Genomic DNA, 20,831 nt, shown 5'->3' on the forward strand with positions numbered 1-20,831 from the left:
ATTCTACTAACAGACATCGTCACTATGCAAATCCCACTGCTAGAACCACACACAGTGTTTATGCAAGAACCACAGAAGACATGCTGCTTATGATCTCAGCACTTGGCTATTAGTATGTATTAAACATTGTCCTGTATTCCAGCTGACAGCAAGTCCTCCTCTGAGCCCTGGCTGCTCAGGGAATTTGCAGTACCCATACAATGCATGCACAAAACAACATCCATGTTTACTGACTTAAAAATCAGTAAGTACAGGTTTGTGGCAGTAAAGGTGATGCCAACACAGACACCTGGAGCTGAGAAAGTCAACTGTAAGACTGAGGAGCCAGAAGTAACTTTCATTCCTACCTGGTTCAGTGCAATTTCTGACATACGGCTGCCCTCCTTCCTCTGGGACGTCAGTCGTGTTCTCCTCATTCGTTTGCAGTAGCTGTCTCCCGCTCCGTTTGTCTTTACTTTCCACAGAAGAGCTCAGGGCATCATAACCTAAAGTGAAAGAGCAGTAGATACATGAGACTGCACAGGGAAGGCAGCCAAAACATTTGCATTTCAAACCCCATATCCCTTGGGTTAAAACCAGCACTGTTTCTAATCCCTCTGGAAAGGCACGCTGCCATTAGCTCCACATCCCAGTTAGCCCCAGAAACATTAGGAGTCAGGTTCATTCTACCACAACTTCACAGTTTCATACTAGAAGATCATCTGGGGTTTCACAAGAAGTTGTAAGCTTCAGTCAGTTTAACACTGGAGAATCACTGTTGTTTTGGATAAAACCCAAAATAAAACAGAACAAAACAAAAACCCTACAAACCACCACACACAGCAAAACCACCTCAACTTAGCACTTGTGTAGCATTGCGCTGCTCTTAAGCATCTGCAAAATGCTGCTGAATTTTGCACAGGCTTATACAACATTTAAGTCGTTTCTGTTTAGGCTTGCAATCCAACCTGCTGCTGAAGGAGGCCTCAGAAACACAGCGCTGGACACAAACGTTTGGCACTCTCAAAATGGCTCTTCCTAAGCCCAACCACACCATTATCCCCACCCAACGCAAACCCAACGAGGTCAGAGAGTGCCTCCGAGTCACTGCAGGAGCTCTCCCTACTCCCACCCATTAAGAAACATCTGTAAACCTCAGGGGCAAGTACTTCATATAACACTGAAAAGGGATAAACCAGGAGTCAACCGTTAAGTGCTCTTCACCATGCCCTGTCCTCCTAACAAGTGTGTCTGCACACTGACTGACCTCTCGGCTTCCCAACACCAGCCATGTGACTTTTGCTCACCGGTTTCTTTGCCAGCAAGCCCCAGACCTGGCTGCAAACCAGCTGTACACTATTGAAGCTTCAGGGCTACACACGGTTGATCAAGAATACCGAGAACACCCCCAAAACTCTATTTCCAGGCCATCAACCCAGTGAAACAAGAACCACCATCTGGAAGGCAAGGATGGAGCAAAGAGCAGCCAAATAAGGAGCCTGACACAGCACATCTTGGACTCCAGTGAAGGATGAAAGCGGCTAGCACCAGGACTTGGCTGCTGAGAAGGCACAAGGAACTTAAAAGTGAATATTGAGAAGCGAGTGCAGGCAGCGATAGCTGGGCAAGAAACACACCAGGAAGTCAACTCGCTGGGCACCAAACCCAGTTTGTACAAGACAAACGTGAAGACACACCACACCACACCAACCACCAGCGCTCAGCAGCAGCTCAGCACATCACACCGGAGCTGCTTCACGACCCAGGCTCAGTGCCCAGGCTGGTTTCAGGTACAAGCACACAGCAAGTAACCCCACAAAAGGTAACGCACCACTTTGCCTCATCACTCCTGGCTCTTTGCTTTACTCCCCACTTCAGCTTTGCCTTGGTGCTGTGAAGTGAAACTATTTTAGCAATGTCAACAAAAGCAGCTGGCTCGTTTGCATGATGTTCTTGGCACAAGGCTGGTCAGCCTTGGATATGCCATGTCTGCCTCACAAGCTGGATGTGTGTGCTCATGTGTCAGTCCTCTGCAGCCTATGTAGGTTGAGATCCAAGGAGGAAAAAAAAAACCCTCTCCTGCATCCGCCTGAGGCAGGCACGCAGCCCAAATCAGCTATCTCACAGCAGAGACCTTGAGCACACCCAATAACAAACAGCACTTGAGGGAGACTTCCATATACCCATCCATCTTTCCACCAAGCAGAACATGGGCTTTCTCACAAGCGCTTTGCTACTGAAGCTACTCTTCACGTGCCTATCACTGGTACTGCCCATGGACTGTCTCCTGTGTTGTGGCAGGGCCTGGCTGTCCTGCCCACTGAGAACATGCAATTGTCTGTCCAACATCTATGGAACCTTGGGACAATGGGAAACAGCCGGCTCTACTCCATGCAGGGAATTCATTCACAGCACCAGGGGTCCATGGAAGCTGGAGTCTGCACCCAATGCCTGAAGCTTCAAAACCACCTTGAAATCTGAGCTATTCCCCGTTTTGACCAGCACTTTGGAGGCGGATCACAAGCAAAGAGCAGTGGAAAATTCAGCTCTAGAGGCAATGTCTCAGATAAAGGATAAAGGAAAAGGCTCTTTGCAGCTCCAAACCCTTTTGTTACATTTTCTGACAGATTCCATTGAGAGAGGTGGCCAGCCTGAGACCTCTTTGTCTTGCCCGTGGCAGCTCTCCTGTCGCTCCACCAATGGAGAGACAATGACTGGAAACTTGCATCCCACGGCAAGCACAGCAATGCTCCAATGCTCCCAAGGCAGGCAGGTGTGTGCCTGTCCGAGGAACATCCACAGCTGCACCAGCAGCCTCAAGCACCTCTCTTTTCTAAGCAAGAAGAGTTTAACTCAGTAAACTAAGCAGGGGTATTTGAAGCTTCAAGGACTTTGCACTTGTGACGCTTTACAAACTTTAGAGAATGCTGTCTGTTTAGTCTGTGAGCAGGGGCAAGAGCTTACACTGCAAGCTAAACATACACAAACAGCACTTTCTCAGGAGGAGCACGTGTAATAGTGCAACATCAGGCATCTCCCATAATAATAAACACGCCGGTAACCCGAGCTGAGCAGTTCAGCTCCTCACACGAGCCCTTTCCAAAGCAGAGATCCGTCCCCAAGCACCACCGCTGCACCACGGCACAGAGAGAAGGCAGGAGGAGAACCTGCAAGGGCTGCAGCACCCATAGGTTCTGCACAGACCCTCCTGCTGCCCCAACCCATAACACCTCTCCCTCCCAGAGGGCAAACCTCTCCAAGCGAGAGGTAAAGAAGAAGAAAGTCATCTGAGGTGACTTTGGAAGGGGAAAAGCTTAATTTGGCATTAAAAATGTTTATAAAGGCTACACTCGGCATTCACACAAATCAGCGTAAATAGCAGCAGAGCTGGTCCATGGGTGAACTTGTTGGGATGTGGTTCTGACTTGCACCGTTAAAAGCTGTCCTCTGGTACTTCCAGGTTCAAGCAGGGTTGGTTGTTCCACAGCAGGACTCGCAACCTGCTGACCCCCAAATCCTGCCTTTGGTATCTCCTCTCTGAAACACACTTGGCTTGACAGAGCTATAGAAAACAGAAGTTACAGAAACAGGGAGATGCTTTTGCAAAGGTCTGACCTTCCAAGGATTTCCCTGTGAAAACAGGGACACATCAAGATCCTAACCTTGCTAACAAGGACATTTTATGACGAGTACCAGGGGGCCACAGGCAGCTCAAAGCCTGGCCCCGGGGCATAGGCTGCACACCCATCACCCTCCCAGGAACCTGGATCTGTGTGCTGACAGATTCAGTGACAGAGGAACTGGTGCCGGCTGTGGTTTAACCCTTCACACGTGCATACAGCACAGACCTCACCATCTGGTGGGTGCAGCAGGCACCACCCTTCTGAGCTGGCAGCATCTCTCCCTGCTTCAGCTGCTGGCACAAGGCAGAATCACCACCACCAAGGAGTGCTGCAGCACCAGCAACATCACCTCGGCCATAGCACCCCACCACGACCAGGACAACAGCATGCCCCCAACACCACGGCCAGACCCAGTTTCCACAGCACCTTCCCATGCCAGCAGTGCCCAAGGAAGCTGTGGCTGCCCCGTCCCTGGCAGTGTTCAAGACCAGGCTGGACGGGGCTTGGAGCAAGCTGCTCAAGTGGAAGGTGTCCCTGCCCGTGGCAGGGGGATGGAGATGGATGAACTTTGAGGTCCTTTCCAACCCAAACCATTCTGTGATTCCCACCTGCACTGGTGAGGGCCCCCCTTGGGCTGCCACAAAACCACAGCAGGAGCACCAGCACCTCGGGCTCTCATGTGGAAAACACACAAGTATACTCTGACCTACAAATATTACACAATCACCTCCTCGGGCCAGCTTCAAAAAGGCAGATGCCATAAGCACGAGTTCTCTTTGAGAACAGATTTTTTGCAACATGTGCTTTTGGCTCCTCAGTTCTGACTGTGCAACCCTTCATTCACCTGTTCCAAGGCAGAGCTTACGCTGACTTGAAGCTCCACATCAGCTGCCAAAGGCTGCAGGGCCTAGGCCCTGATGTCACTAAATGAGGGCCCCATCCCTTGATTTCAATATACGCTAAAATCACAGCCAGAAAAATGTAGAGCAAAATTCCAATATCCTGCAGAGAGGCTACAAGAACAGCAAGGAATGAGCAAAACTTCTTTCCACAGAGAAATAGGAAAGGTTGCAAGAAGAGAGCAAATGGCTTGCTTTCTTCTTGCAGTTAATTCAGAACTGGACGATTTTTAATGGGAAGCACGCCAAAGACATTTCTGTCATTTTCTCAGCAGAGGCAAAGACTATTGAACATCTTGCATTAGCTACACTGTCGTTTGGTTCAGGCCAGCAGACAAATTGGACATTTTTCTTATTAATGTCTTAGCTGCTGGCATTAAAATAAAGTAATACCATGACATCTTTAAAAACTTTGCTACAATAGACAGTTTTTCCACAGTTCTGGAGCATGGCATATTTCAAAGCGGATGAATTATGCTTTTCAAGCACTAAACATCACCACAAGGTACTTTCCACAACTCCAGTTACCCAGCACCAGTTTTGCGTTACACACTGAGAACCCAGGTTACGGAGAGCTTATTTGTGCCTCTTCCCAGAGACGTTCCCACGGACAATGAGCACACGAGTCATTTTTCCCTGTCGCCGTGCCCGCACTGCAGCTCACAGTGCAACAAGGCAATGCAGGCGGTGCGCTTCCACGGGCTGTGCCTCTGAAGGTGACAGGGAGCACATCAGTGGTGTGCTCCTGCCCGGCCGCCTGCTGGGAACAGGCTCTCCAGAGAGAGCTGAGCTCTTCTGCTCACACTCATGAAAACGAAGCCGAGTGGAACGAAGAACTGACCGCGCTGCTCAGGACTTCTGCACACTGCGTGTGACCCAGATCCCCAGGCCGAGCTCAAGAGCTCCTTACGCTATTCCAGAAGGCTCTGTCTGGAGTTTACGACTTCCAGCCCTGCAGAAGCACAGCTCGACACATCCTATCGGCACATCTCAGCATGAAGATTCCTGCTTTATGATGGGACACAACATCCCTGTGCGCCCCGACAGCACACCAATTGCAGACAAGCATATTTATTTCCAGCATCAAGGCACAGGAATCCCAACAAGCCCAAAACACGGCAGGGCCTCAGAGCAGACATCCAGTTTCTAACAGGAGACAAAGAAACCTGGTGCAGAGCTCAGGGTCCGGCATGACTTTGATAGCTGAATGCAACAAAACCACCCCAATTCACCTCCGTAAGATGTGACAGAGGTTAGGTGAGATAAGCTGACAGAGGGCAGATTGAAGCTCTTCCCTGTGAGGGTGCTGAGGCGCTGGCACAGGGTGCCCAGAGAAGCTGTGGCTGCCCCATCCCTGGCAGTGCTCAAGGCCAGGTTGGACACAGGGGCTTGGAGCAAGCTGCTCCAGTAGAAGGGGTCCCTGCCCGTGACAGGGGGTGGAGCTGGAGGAGCTGTAAGGTCCCTTCAACCCAAACCACTCTGTGATTTTACCTGCCTTGCCCTCAGCCACATGGCTTCCCATCAAAGACTATTTCCCACACAGGTTTCCTTAACAGAGCTACACAGATGAAGACCCTTTTAAATCTTTTTATTGTGCTATAAAGGAGCACAACTGCATGTTCGGACTGGTCCTTACTTCTGGTCCAGCAGCACTGAGTGGCTGTAGACCAGAGGAGACACCACAATGCATGACACCACACACAAGCAGCCCCTGCCCTACATGCTGCACTATCCAAGCAATACAACAAGCAATACAGCAAGCTCACACTAATCATGAGGCTGAGCATGTAATGCATACACACAGCCTCTCCTCCAAGTGTATCCCCCCATGTGAGGGAGAGAAACTTAGCAGCACCTTTCTCTCCAGGCTGCTGATTAAAAACCAAATACCCCCCATGTCCCCATCACTGAAATCAGGTCATTTCATAGAATCATAGAATGGTTTGGGTTGGAAAGGACCTCAAGATCCTCTAGTTCCACCCCCCTTGCCATGGGACTGGCCATGAAGCAATAAGGTCATTTCATTAACATCTCCAAAACCATCCATTACCCCGTAATTAGTGGAAAATAACAACAGCAAAACATTAAGAGGAAGACAAATGTGTGAATCAGGGTCTCGAGGTTTGCTAAGGAAAGGTCATGGAAAGCTCTCCTGCATCGGGCTGGTGTATGGTGGTACTGTGACACGAGTGTATTGCAGCCCTTCTCATCCAGGATGGGGCCGAGTCATTGGACAAGTTTAAATTAATGGGGAGGGCACTAAAAACTACACTGGCATGATGCTCAGCTGGGGGAAACTGGGATAACTCCTTGAGCTCTGGTGCAGGAACTGATTTACAGCAGTGGAGGATGTGGCCCCATAATGCTGAGGAGCAGTGAAGATGCCATGTGCTGGTGAGCAGCAAGCTGGAGCAGTGCAGAGCTGACAGAGCCAGCCAAAGGGCCAGATCTATCACCATGGCCTCCCACAAGCACGATGCACGGCTGCCAGGGACTGCGCAGAGCTGGCCGAGCCCTCGGCTCTCACGGACAGTGAAGGACTTTCCATGCAGACTGCTGGATCCTGCTGGCCAACACCAGAGCCAGCACAGCTCTCCTGGAACACGCCTGCCCTCCTTCCTCTCGTCTGTCCCTTCCATCCATTGTTCTGATGGTAGCAGTTCTGAAGGCCAGTTTTACACACGCCCCTTTGAGCTCACTGAATCATCTGCCTCTCCCTGAAACTCTCCTCCACTGAATACAAAAGGGAAGTATTTCTGGAGAAGAAAAAAGCTGGAAGAGCCAAGCGCAGTCACCCTGTTAAGAGAGCAGCGGGGGGGAGCAGCAGCGTGGTTACCTCGAGACAGACCAGGGGAATCCTCTCCGCAGAGCAGGACTCAGCTGAATTCACCACAGCATTGCTCAAGTTGCCCTTCTCACCCCTGCCCTGCAAGTAAGTGCCCAGGCAGGCCCTGCTCATGGGTTTATCACATCTCCTGCAGGTTGTCACAGCACAATCTGAGCTCAGGACTACATAAGCAGTTCATAACTGATTATCTTTCTTTGTAGAGTGGTTTGGGAGATGCTTTCCTTTCAAAATCATCAGCAGGAAAGACCATAAATAGAGCATCCTCAGGGGGGAATTAAAAAAATCAAACAAAAAACCCAGAAACCCAGCACCCGGCTTTGAAGAGCAGCCTGTTCTTCACAGCTGATTTCAAAGCTGTATTTCCACATATGCCAACCTGCCGAAGGGCTGGGAAGAAGACCCACCACTGCTGTTAATACTTGGATAACATGAGTAGGGCACAGAGGCCAGAGCCAGGCACTTAACAAACAGGAGATGGTCCCTGCACCAAAGGCCTCCAAACCTAACTGGGCACAAAGCAGGAGCTGTAGGCGCAGGGCAGACGCACAGCTTGCTTGGGAAGAACACAGGATGTCTGAGAGCAGCATCACGGGATGTGCTCCAGAACCAGGGAGCATACCTTTCACTGCACAGCGCCAGCCCTGCCTCCGAGAGCTGCCAGCGCCGAGAGCCGCTCACAAGGCAAAGGCACAGCTAAGGAAGACCTGCAGCCTGCAAACGGGAATGACAGAGGAGATCTCAGGGTCCCGGTGTAAGCAGGCACTGCAGGAGTGTCTTAATGGTGAGCGTGACTCACCTGAACTAACTGCAGCATTGCTCAAGGCACCAGAGCACCAGGACATCCCGGTGCATTCCCTGCTGCTGAGCAGCACCTCACCCCCTGCTCACAGACCTCCCCTCCTCGCCACTTCTGCAAATCACAGAATAGTTTGGACTGAAAGGGACCTTAAAGCTCATCCAGTTCCAACCCTGTGCAGTGGAAAGTGTCCCTGCCTATGGCAGGGGGCTGGAACTGGGTGAACTTTAAGGTCCCTTCCAAATCAGTGATTCTATGAAAGCACTGCCTCTGTACCCCTCTTCCCTCACAGGCACTCTCAGAGGAGCAAGGCGAAAGACCAGGTACACCTCTGGAACAACGCAGCCTCCGTGCTCCCATGCACTCACCTTCTCAGTTCCAGTGCTCCCACCGAGCCCGGCATGGGTGCCACACACCGACAGACAGACAGTCACCAGCTCTCCCCAGCAAAGAGCACAGAAGCCCACCAAGGACCTCAAGAAGCTTCTGCCCCTCCCGGTCATCACGAGCCCTCATGAGCAACACCTGGGAGCAGCACTGCAAACTCAGCCCAGGCAGAGCACGCTCTGCAGGTCAACAACAGCACCACATGGAGAACAGCAAAACAGGTGATTTGGGGGTTATTTTAACTCTGAAAAGCTACCAACCACCTGAAAGTGCCATTCCCACGTGTTCTGCTTCAGTCTTCCCCTGCTCCCAGCCTGAAGGCAAAGAAAACTTTAAGGTCAGGAAGAGCTTTCCTAGAATCACAGTGGTTTGGGTTGGAAGGGACCTGAAAACTCCTCCAGCTCCAACCCCTGCTCCCACGGGCAGGGACCCCTTCCACTGGAGCAGCTTGCTCCAAGCCCCTGTGTCCAACCTGGCCTTGAACACTGCCAGGGATGGGGCAGCCACAGCTTCTCTGGGCACCCTGTGCCAGCGCCTCAGCACCCTCACAGGGAAGAGCTTCTGCCTAAGAGCTCATCTCAGTCTCCCCTATTTGGGCAGGTTCAAGCCATTCCCCTGCCCAGAGTACCCCTTGCAGTGCTGGCACCCATGGGCACCGCATGAACCTTTGCATTTGGGGTTGCTGGGCAGCACCCACAGCTCTGACCTTCATCACCTGCGGCACTTTGTGCAGCAAAGCTTGGGGGATGGAAAAGCATATTTGCAAGAGATCACAGAATCACAGAATCCACCAGGTTGGAAAAGCCCTTTAAGCTCATCCAGTCCAACCCTTACCCCAGCACTGCCAAGGCCACCACTGCCCCATGGCACTGAGGCCTCGTCTCCACGGGGTGTGAACCCTTGCAGGGACGGTGCCTGCAGCCCTGCCCTGGGCAGCCTGTTCCAATGCCTGAGCACCCTCTGGGGCAGGAATTGTTCCTCAGCTCCATCTAAACCTGCCCTGGTGCAGCTTCAGGCCGGTTCCTCTTGTCCCATCCCTTGTTCCTTGGGAGCAGAGCCCAGCCCCTCCTGGCTCCATCCTCCTGTCAGGCAGCTGTAGGGAGCCATCAGGTCCCCCCTGAGCCTTCTCTTCCCCAGACTGAACCCCCCAGGTCCCTCAGCCGTTCCCCATCACACTTGTGCTCCAGGCCCTGCACCAGCTCCGTTGCCCTTCTCAGGCCCCGCTCCAGGACCTCAATGTCTCCTCTCTTGGAGTGGAGGGCCCAGAACATAAATACTTTGAAAACTCCCCTCCTGGCTGCACAAGTCAAAGATAAGCCACACGCAAACTGCAGCCTGAACCAGAACATGAGGTAATGACTTAAGAGATGGAAGTTTAATCCCCACTCTGCCACAAACTCACTGTGACCTCAACCACATGCTCCGTGTCTCTGTCACGGATTTCACTCTCCATCTGTCTCAGCTCTGCACAAGACCTGCTTCTCCCTACATGTTTGTATGATTCTTAGCAGGAGGCAGATGCAGTAACTAAACACACCACAGCACTGCCCTAATGGGGAGGACAGGCTGAAATCTAGACGCTGCATGATGCAAACTGAATTTTTCTGTTTAAGGTACTTAGGGCACCCCTCGTGCACAGCAGCTAAATGCCAACAGAGTGCTTCCCTTTTTCTCCCCTAAGCAGCAGTAGCCTCACTCCTGCTGCAGAACAGTGAGGACTTGGGCTCACTGCACAAGAAGGGCCTTAAGGGGTGAGGGAACAATGTGCTGCAGCACTTCATCTCTGTGCCAACCCTGGACCACACCACAGTGATCACACACCCCGTTACCAAGGGTGCTGAGTATCAGCAGCTCAGCCAGGCACTGGGAAGATGCCTTAACCAGGAGCACGCTTCACCTCTTTCACTCGCTTCAAAACCCCAGAAGTCTTCCCAAAACAGATTTTAAGTAACTTTACACAGATGGCATGCATCCCATTTTACCTTCCCAAAGGGTAGGGGTAAAGCCAAAAGCAACAGCATTTTTTCCTCCAGGAAAGCAGAGCAGGAATGAGATGAAACAGCCTCTTTCAAGAACATGAAAGCATGGAAGAACATTGATTTCTCTAAATTTATGAGCTCTGTGACGTCCTATATTCTTACAGAACAGGCATTTTGATAGAGGCTTTTATTTACAGATAAACAAGAGGGGGTTTAGGAACCACCTGATCACTCAAAAGCTAGCTCTTCAGGTCTGCTAGCTCTCCAGGTCAGTAAAACACCTCCACCTCAGACCCGGCAGAAGGTGTAACTCGTCTCTAATGCTCAGACTCCATGGGAGCCATGGATTTCTGTGTACGCTTCTCCACCATCATGAACAGTGCTGGGGTTAGGCTTGTTAAGTGAAGATAAGATTTCCTGTCGGCTGTCTTGTGCCAAAACTCATCATTGGAGATGTGATTGCTGCCGGCTTCCCGGACTGTTCACTACCCGGTTGTGCAGAAATTCATGTTTTCTTAATTGTTCCTCTCAGCCTGACCATTACGCTGAGCATTCACTTCATGCTCTACACAGAAGTGCAAAGAAACTGCTTAGCACCTGGTAAAAATACCATTTTTAGATCTCCCTAACATGCCTCCCGGGATCCAGCTCTAAACTAAACAGTACTTTTCTTCTTATAATCTTCACATGCCTCTAGGAATTTTCCTCGTTTTTCCTTGGTCATTCCCCTATTCCCCTGCTTACAACACACACGATACTCAAGGTGACGGTTTCCCACTGATCTGCATAACAGCACTCGGTATTTTTAACCTGATTCCCTACCCGTTTCTCAGGGGTCTCTCCACTGGCCCTCTCACACCAGTAACATGTCACCAGTTACAAATGGAAGGTCCGGATGCTGTCAATGTCTTCTCTGCTGCCTGCCAGGTGCAATTTCCACTGTGCCCTGGCACCATGCACCTCTCCTGACAGAGCTGGTGCCCGCTTCTTCTGCCCTGTGATGTTCCAGGAATGGGACAATCTCCTAATACTGCCCAGCTAAGTCTGGGTTTGTCTCCCATTGCATCTGTGGCTGCTACAGAGGTGAATTTCAGGGACATAACAATGCAGCTTCCTTTGCACTGCCCTGCAGCAGATGTCAGCGCTTTTTTTCTTTTCCCTAATAAACTGGAAGTTTTCAGAGGCACAAAAAGAAGATGGGCAATAAGTACCCCTCCCTAGTGTGTCCTCAGGGCAGCTCCTCTCCCTGACCCAAGCTCCTTCCAGCCACGCTCCCTGCCATGGAGGCTGGGCAATCCCAAAGTGGATTCAGAACTCCAAAGTTCCCTGCTCTTTCCCTGTTCTGCATCTCACCGAAACTCTCTCTGAGCTCCCTTTTCTGCTGTCAGCAACCTCCTCAACTCAATTCACCAACCCTCCCAGCTGCCAGCTATCCAAAATGCTGGTCAAAAATCTCCGTGAGCCACTGTCCAGAACATGGGCTTCGGATGGAGCAGTGAAGTCAACAGGAAAGGTCCCTCTGACTTCAGAGGGGAGGGAAGGGGAAAGGGAAGGCAAAAAGGGCAAGAATTGCAGCAGTAAGAGTGGGCTATGGGTTGCTGCCCTGATCAGCCCAGGCTGCTGCATCAAACTCACACATCATGGTTTTCTTTTCTCATGGCAGACAGCAAGGAAAAAATTAGCAACTCTGAACCAAGAATAACCTAAAGCTGATTTCCCATCAGTAACAGTGCTACTTTCTTGTCCTGGCTTCAGCAGTAGCAGTCATTTTTCTCCTTCTTAGTAGCTGGTGCAGTGCTGTGGTTTTGACTTTCAGCCTGGGAACAGCGGCTGATAACACCGATGGTTTTAGTTGCTGCTCAGTAATGTTTACTCTGACCAAGGACTTTGTAAGTCTCATGCTCTGCCAGGGAGGAGGGGAAGCTGGGAGGAAGCAGACACAGGACACCTGACCCAAACTGACCAAAGAGGTATTCACAGAACCACAGAACAGTCAGGGTTGGAAAGGACCTTAAGATCATCCAGTTCCAACCCCCCTGCCATGGCCAGGGACACCTCACACTAAGCCAGGTCACCCAAGGCTCTGTGCAACCTGGCCTTGAACACCACCAGGGATGGAGCATTCACAGCTTCCCTCAGCAACCCAAACCAATTCCATACCACAGCACGTCGTGCCCAGTATATAAACTGCGGGCAGTTACCCGGAAGGGTTAGATCACTGCTCGGTCAGGCTGGGTATCGGTCAGCAGGTGGTGAGCGGTTGTATTATCTCCCCTGGTTATTTCCCTTATCGTTATTGTTATTATTGGTGGTAGCAGCAGTGGTTTATGTTATACCTTAGTTACTGAACTGTTCCTGTCTCAACCCGTGGGAGTTACATTCTTTCGATTCTCCTCCCCATCCCTCCGGGAGCTGGGGGAAGAAGGGGGGAGGAGTGAGCAAGCGGCTGTGTGGCTCTGGGCTGCCAGCTGGGCTTAAATCAGAACATTTCTACACAGTTCCGAGATCCTGTGGCTGCTTCAACCTGGAAAACAAGACTTCACGTGGCTGAAAAAGCAGTAATTGAGATCCTCACTGTCACCAGACAGCCCCCTGGCTCTTGGAAGGCTTGGGTGATGCGCTGCAGTAGCACAACTCTCTGATGGAGATACTTACCTTTGAAAGAGCAGTGAGAAATGAGCTGTTTCCAAACCCACGTGACAGAGGCAAATACCTGGTTTGATGGGAGTATTTTTGTTTTGGCACTGCCCCTTCCCTCCCAGTTACATATTTCTCTCCTTACTTGGAGCTGACACAGCGGGAAGAAGGATGGTTGGAGTCAGAGTAAATGTTTTAGTCGACCTGGAATAAAGTATTTTATTTTGGTTTAGTTTGTCCTCTTTTGCACTTGTAGCTGAATATAATTCTGCAGAATTAAACGTAGTCTCAAAATACCATAGAGACATGCTGGGAAAAGAAGCAGAGCAGCTCTTCCTCCCCCACCCCTCAAAAAGAGAAAAGAAACCATGACTTTTCACCAGGAAAATTCTCCAGGAAATCTTTACAAATCCTTTACAGAACCCTACAGTCTACAAGAAATGTCACCCTTGCAGCTCTGCTGCACACTCGGCAGTGAGCCCACCCTGCAAGCCAAGGGCTATGTCTGTGTCTGGAGGGGAGCCCCAGCAGAGAGGACCCTGCATCCCAAAGCAGCATCTCCGGGGAGGTACCGGAGGGAAGCAGCCTAGGCAGGGGCCCTGGCCCAGCCCCGGTGCCCATCGGGCTCCCCATTGCTCCTCCAGCTCTGCGGAAAGCCTGGAGCTGACTCCTGAAGGATGCAGTCCTGGGGCTGCCAAAAGAGATGGAACAAACAGAAACAGAGCAGAGAAAGGCAGGAGGAGCAGGAGCAGATCCTGCTCCCTCAGTGAACATGACGCTCCCATGGCTGGTGGATGGAACAGGCCTGCTGTGGCCCTCCAGCGAGCTGGGTCTTGAAAGCACTAAAAATAAGCCACCCCTTTCAAGAAAGAAAGAAAGAAAGGAAGGAGAAAAAGAGACTGTCACAAGCCCTGGCTCCCAGTCTGGTGCCTGAACACCAGAACACTGATCATGGGGGGGCTACCACAAAAGAACAGAGGAGGGTTTTTTTTATGCTCTTCTCCACAAAGATAAAGGACAAGAAATGAATCTTGCAAAAAAATAAACAAGCAAGAGGGAAAAGGGAGCTTTTTTTGTGTCCGGTTTCAATACAAACATGGTTTTCAAGTTAAAAAGACTATTCCCCCTTCCCTTTGCCCTACAACTCTTTTCCTCTTGTGTTTCCATGCAACAACACTACATAAATCTGTAACTGATATTTGTTTAATGGTTATTATTTACCGCTTCCATAGTTCTGGAAACATACACAGGCACTTCGCAGCACAGAGACAAGGTCTCGGCCCCAGAGGATACATCTGCTCTGGTATTCAACTCCGCTGCACAACGCTGAAGCAGGATTTTGCTGCCCTAAAAGCACCCTTCATGTGCTATGAAATTCAGGAAAGCTCCCTGACAGCCAACAGGGAAATACAAAGCAGGGAACCTCACCAAAAGACCTAGGAGACATGCCGGAGGGCAGCCTGGGTTTTGCAACCTTCCCACATCTCCCCACCTTGCACTCAAGCATCTCATTTAGCCATATACTACACTGGCACGGGTGAAATTGCAGTGGAGCTGCTGTGAGAATGGGGCATAAAACATAATGAAATGAGAGCGTGGAGGAGATGGGAAATGACAAATGAGCAGCTGGGGACATGGGTGGGAAGTTAGGCCTTGCAGATGGGCAATACTTGTCCTTTTTCCATTCAGAAAACCCGTGAGACTCAAGTTCCATCACAGACAAGAACTGCCAGAGGGGAGACTGAGCTGAGCTCTTAGGCAGAAGCTCTTCCCTGTGAGGGTGCTGAGGCGCTGGCACAGGGTGCCCAGAGAAGCTGTGGCTGCCCCATCCCTGGCAGTGTTCAAGGCCAGGTTGGACACAGGGGCTTGGAGCAAGCTGCTCCAGTGGAAGGGGTCCCTGCCCATGGCAGGGGTTGGAGCTGGAGGAGCTTTGAGGTCGCTTCCCACCCAAACCAGTCTGTGAGTCTGTGACTCTATGCTGATGGCAGCTGTTGGCCTCGTAACTGATGCTGCACCATTTTCCCTACAAATCTGACCTACCTGCACTAACACATCCCCTTCATTCCTGTGTGAGGCTCACATTAACACTGGGTAGCAAGAGCCACAGAAGGAACCACCACAAGGAGCTCAAGAGGCTATGAAGGCTCACAACTCACACAGCCTCTTAGAGGTCTTACCTCCTTCACTCAACCTTGTTCTCTGCCACTAGCCAGCTGGTCTGGGGCTGCCACAACCAGCTAGCCACAGGCAAATAGGCTGTAAGAGCAGGAGAGAACCATCCATCATCCTCCTCATGGGAAACCTGCTTCTTCTCCAAAGCAGGCAGAAGCACAAGGCTCGTATGCTGCTAGACCAGCAGCTCCAGCTCAAGGAAAGAAGCAAAGCACTAGTTCCAACCAATCTTCCAGGTGCTATCCTCTCTATCAACCCTCAACATCATCCCTCCTCACTAGCTCTCCAGCCAACAAAACATCCCTGTGATTACCATGAACTGTGCCTACCAAGAGTCCCAGCTGTGTGGAGGCTTCTGCCCTCATTCTGACTGATCCATGCGTCACTAAGCCAGGCTGAAAATTACCTTAGTGACATCGAGTCTTTTCCCCACGGAACCTGCTTAATTAAATATTGAAAGAGCTATTACCTTTCACAGATGCCTTTGCACTGTCTGTGTCCATTATTTATAATGCAATGTATTCATTATGCACTTTATCCCATGCTCCTATCTGCTGATCTCATAACAGGCCCTCAAAAACAATTTTGAGCAATTAATCCTACCTTAATTACAGACAAATATGGATGGAAGCCCCAGGACACCTCTTTCTTATATTTATTAGAAGCCAGTAAACACACCTAGAACTAAACCTGGTAATGAGGACACACAGGACAAAGCCCACCAGCCCTGGGAATCCCCCAACTGGAGGCACGTTTTAAACTGCCACAGTAGAACTGCCACGTTTGTCTGTCTGGAAAAAGTAAGATGTGTCCTACCGCAGCTCCCCTCCCACGCCAGGCTCCTCTAACGCAACCGCAGCACCAGACACTGCCTGCCCTATTCTGGCTCACGCTGCGGTAGGAGCCAAGGTCACCCCGCAAAACACCTCGCTTTTCCGGCCCCGCAGACCGCTGGCACAGCATCTTCCCAGTCAACAGGTGTCACCCCCGAGCTGCCTCAGCCTGCCCCGCTCCTCCCCTCCAGCTCAGCGCCCCAGTCCATTACTGGGCGCAGATGTGGCTGCGCAGCCCGAGCTCGCCTTAGCGGATGGGTGCGAGCCCCAGCTGCCCTGAGGAGGGCACATGCACTGTAGCACCCATGGAACGGGGCAGGGAGAGCACAGCTGCCTTCCTGCTTGTTTGATGCTGCTTTGTACCACCAGAGTGACTGAAGCAATGAGCTGTGGGGCTCCCTCAGCAAGAGCCCGGCTCTGCAGCCTTGGGGATGGCTGGCAGCCCCGGCATCTAACGCGGCCCCTCCTGCTCTCCCTCCACATCCATACCAATGTGAGGCTATGGAAGAAACCTTTCAAGGGTTGCAGGGGGGTTGAGGAAAGGGGGAAAGGAAAAATAAAAGAATCTCCAGACACAAGAAGGAAGCAGCTCGGAAATTCCCACATTTCAGCTTGTGGAGGAAACACAGTCCATGATTTTGGAAACACAATTTCAGCTCTTCTAGGAAGAGCCCTGCTAACGTACAGGAACAAAATTACAATCATCATTAATAGTCACATTCTGTGCAACTTCACTGCCTCACCAGAACTAACCTGTATGCTCAGCATCCACACCAGGAGCTCGCACACTACAGAGGAGTTTGTCACCTGGTCAAACACAGCTGAGCACATGGGTCAGCTCTTGAACCAAGGCACACAGCTCAACAGAACACTTCCCTAATGCCCCAAGGATGCAGTGCCTGAGCAGGAAACAGGCTCTGTTCTGCCTCAGGGGCTCAGAAGGTGCCCCAAGTCAGCTGCTGTAAGGGGCTGGAGAGCATGGACCCGATTTAACTGCTCCCCATAGGGAGCCTCTGAGCAAGGGGGGGAGAGGGAAAGGGTGCAGTGGCAGAGGTGTGCTGCAAACATACACAGCATCCTATTGCAACAGGACAAGGGGCAATGGTTTTAAACTAAAAGGGGGGAGATTTAGTCTAGTTATAAGGAGGAAATCTTTTATGACAATGTGTATCAACATCTTTGTCGCTGCCATGGACAGTGGGATTGAGCACGCCCTCAGCAAGTTTGCCGATGACACCAAGCTGTGTGGTTCGGTTGATACCCTGGAGGGAAGGAATGCCATCCAGAGGGACCTCGACATGCTTGTGAGGTGGGCTGATGCCAACCTCATGAAGTTTAACCATGCCAAGTGCAAGGTCCTACACCTGGGTTGGAGCAATCCCAGGCACAGCTACAGGTTGGGCAGAGAAGAGATTCAGAGCAGCCCTGCAGAGAAAGACTTGGGGGTGTTGGCTGATGAGAAAATGAACATGAGCCAGCTTCAGTGTGTGCTTGCAGACCAGAAAGCAACCGTATCCTGGGCTGCATCAAAAGGAGCGTGACCAGCAGGTCCAAGGAGGTGATCCTGCCCCTCTGCTCTGCTCTTGTGAGACCTCACCTGGAGCATTGTGTGCAGTTCTGGTGTCCTCAACATAAAAAGGACATGGAACTGTTGGAACAAGTCCAGAGGAGGCCACGAGGATGATCAGGGACTGGAGCACCTCCTGTGTGGAGACAGGCTGAGAAAGGTGAGGCTGTTCAGCCTGGAGAAGAGAAGCTGCGTGGAGACCTCACAGCAGCCTTCCAGTATCTGATGGGGGGCTATGGGGATGCCGGGGAGGGACTCTTCATTAGGGACTGTAGTGATAGGACAACGGGTAACGGGTTCAAACTGAAACAGGGGAAGTTTAGATTGGATATAAGGACGAAATTCTTTCCTGTGAGGGTGCTGAGGCACTGGAATGGGTTGCCCAGGGAGGTTGTGAATGCTCCATCCCTGGCAGTGTTCAAGGCCAGGTTGGACAGAACCTTGGGTGAGATGGTTTAGTGTGAGGTGTCCCTGCCTACAACAGGGGGGTTGGAAATGGATGATCTTAAGGTCCTTTCCAACCCTGACTATTCTACGATTCTATAAGCATGGTGAAACACTGGTACAGGATGCCCACAGAGGTGGTGGATGCCCCATCCCTGAAAACATTAAGCTACATGTGGTTCTGAGAAACCTGATCTAGTTGGAGATGTCCCTGCTCATTGCAAAGGGTTGAACTAGATGAGCTTTGAAAGTCCCTTCCAACCCAAACTATTCTATGATTCTAAACCATCGATGAAAGCCTGACCTTAAGGAATAACTACAGCTGAAGAGCCCTGTCAGTCCTGATCTTTCCCTTTCTGCCCGAACAAGCAGGAAAGGGAAAACAGGAACAAGGAGGACAGTGGTCTATGATGCCATGTCAATATTCAGAAACACAGAGAGCAGAGAAGAAACAACTCGTCATGCCCATTCCTGAAAAGAATTTAACGAAAATCCCCCAAACCAGCAAGGACTCAAAGAAGAGGACATCTGTCATGCTCAAAAACAACAGAGAACACTATCACTGCATTTACACTAGCCCTTAAATGGAGGGTCAGGGTGACATTAGGATATGAACCTTCTGAAACATGCTGAAGGGGAAGGTCTGTACTAAGCCTTGACTGAAGTGCGTAGACTCCTTTGCAGCTCACTGACAAGGCAGCCTGTCCCTACAAGCAGAGGATGTGAAGGCACTCCCCATCACAAGCACTCACTACACGCTCACTCCTTCCACTGGGGAATGTTTCCCTACCTGCTGAAAAGGGCAGACATAAAGGCAGATGCAAGCCCAAACAGGTACCAGCACCTCAGCCTTCCTCCTGCGAAATGAGCACGGTGCAGCTCAGCTCAGCCCCTCACTCACTGGCAGGGAGGGCACCAGTCCAGTAAAATTCCAAACTAGAATTTCCCGAGGTATTTTAAGGGAATCAGCAACATTATGGCACCAAAAACCTGTTTCTGTTTTAACCACAGACCCTGGCACAAAAGGGTGGTACTCCACAGCCCACCCGAACAAGCGCTTGGCTGACACTGTGAGGTGTAAGAAGAGCAGGACCCTCCACGCAGCACCACACATTCTTTATTTACCCGGACAGACTCCGCAGACCCGGGTTTAAGTCCCTGCTCTGCTCGTGGCGCCTGCAGTGACCTTGGCCAAGCTGTTCTGTCCAACCCCCAGCTGGTGCCGGCTGGCCCTGGGCCACCAGAGCCAACCCAAACACTTGGAGACTCCAGCGCTCGGGTCCTCAGCCTCCGGTGCCGGCACGCCGCCCGCTCACCAGGAGCTCTGTCAGGTGCGTGCCAGGGACAGGTAACTCGTGCTTCCCCTGGAAAACACGGGCTTTCCACCAAAACGGAACAAAAATCCTGTGCTCCTTTTTACAAAACAGCCCTATGATGGAGGCTGTGAAAACAAAGGCACCGTATGATACCACTGCTCCAGTTTACAGGCTGCTATGCATTAGCTGGTGCAAAATCCCTGGACATTTTAACTTTAGCACACAGCCATGGGTGGCAACTGATACTTTTTTCATCCTTCTCCTCTTCTGTTTCATTATCTTTCCATAATCTTCTCACATTTCTCTGATCTCCAGCAGTGCTCCTTCACCACACGGCGAGGCCGGACACCTGATAACCCCCTGCAGGAAAGACAGGGGCTTCAGGAGGGCTCAGCAGCAACCAGGTCTTGTGCTGTTCATCGCAGGAAGCTCCTAACACTGGGGAACTATCCCAGAACCCCAGCCTGGTTTGTGTTGAAGGGACCTTAAAGCTCCTCCAGCTCCAACCCCTGCCACGGGCAGGGACCCCTTCCACTGGAGGAGCTTGCTCCAAGCCCCTGTGTCCAACCTGGCCTTGAACACTGCCAGGGATGGGGCAGCCACAGCTTCTCTGGGCACCCTGTGCCAGCGCCTCAGCACCCTCACAGGGAAGAGCTTCTGCCTAAGAGCTCAGCTCAGTCTCCCCTCGGGCAGGTTCAAGCCATTCCCCTTGGCCTGTCCCTCCATCCCTTGTCCCAAGCCCCTCTCCAGGTTTCCTGCAGCCCCTTCAGGTTGATCCCCTGTAGATGGGATCTAAATAAAGGTGAAAAAAAGACCAATTCCTTCATCAAGATCCATCCTAGCAAGAAACCCCCTTGCCTGTGACAGACTGTTGTGCAGCAGCACCAAGGCAGTTTCCACATTAAGGCTGATTCACCTCCACGGGACACCCACCAGGACACCCTCAGGCCTGCCCTGGCCACCCCTGGCCCTGCTCACCACCGCCACAGCAGGTCCTGATCCACCTCCAGCCGCCCTCCCCACCACAACCCGGCCCCTTCGTGCCGCCATGCAGCCACAGCTCCTGTCCCTCAGGACACGCACAGCCTCGTGGCTCCTCCCTGCCCTCCTCTGACACCGGCTGCTCCGTGGGCTCTATGTGACCAAAGCCCTGGAAGTCCAAGGGGAAGGAGACCAGGAGGCCATGCAGGAAAGGTGCACGGGGGCAGGTCACTGGTGACGCAGGCAGCCGCTCATTCCCAGGATAACTCACCTGGGAAGCACCTCTCCAGAAAGCCCTCTTAGGGCCCTGCGTGCACAGCCAGCCCCAGCAGGAAGGTGACACCGGCCAGTCCATGGGACACCAGCTCCT

General features: G+C 51.6%; 1 protein-coding gene across 7 annotated transcripts in view; it reads right to left on the reverse strand.

Moving 5' to 3' along the window:
* Positions 1-20,831, reverse strand: part of SLC24A3 (solute carrier family 24 member 3) — a 179,872-nt gene that overhangs the window by 149,182 nt on the left and 9,859 nt on the right. For 4 of the 7 annotated variants that reach the window (XM_062608158.1, XM_062608166.1, XM_062608148.1 and 1 more), the window contains exon 2: positions 348-485. In XM_062608158.1, the coding sequence (XP_062464142.1) occupies positions 348-485 (138 nt within the window). Of the gene's footprint in view, positions 1-347; positions 486-1,056; positions 1,157-7,337; positions 7,475-8,513; positions 8,738-20,831 lie in introns of those variants that run through there. The other 3 variants (XM_062608187.1, XM_062608198.1, XM_062608207.1) reach the window with 3 other exon arrangements.

The sequence above is a fragment of the Pezoporus occidentalis genome, unplaced genomic scaffold (genome assembly GCF_034315485.1).
Source record: "Pezoporus occidentalis ecotype Australia unplaced genomic scaffold, CSIRO_AGI_Poc_V1 ctg10, whole genome shotgun sequence".
Classification (NCBI taxonomy): Eukaryota; Metazoa; Chordata; class Aves; order Psittaciformes; family Psittacidae; genus Pezoporus; species Pezoporus occidentalis.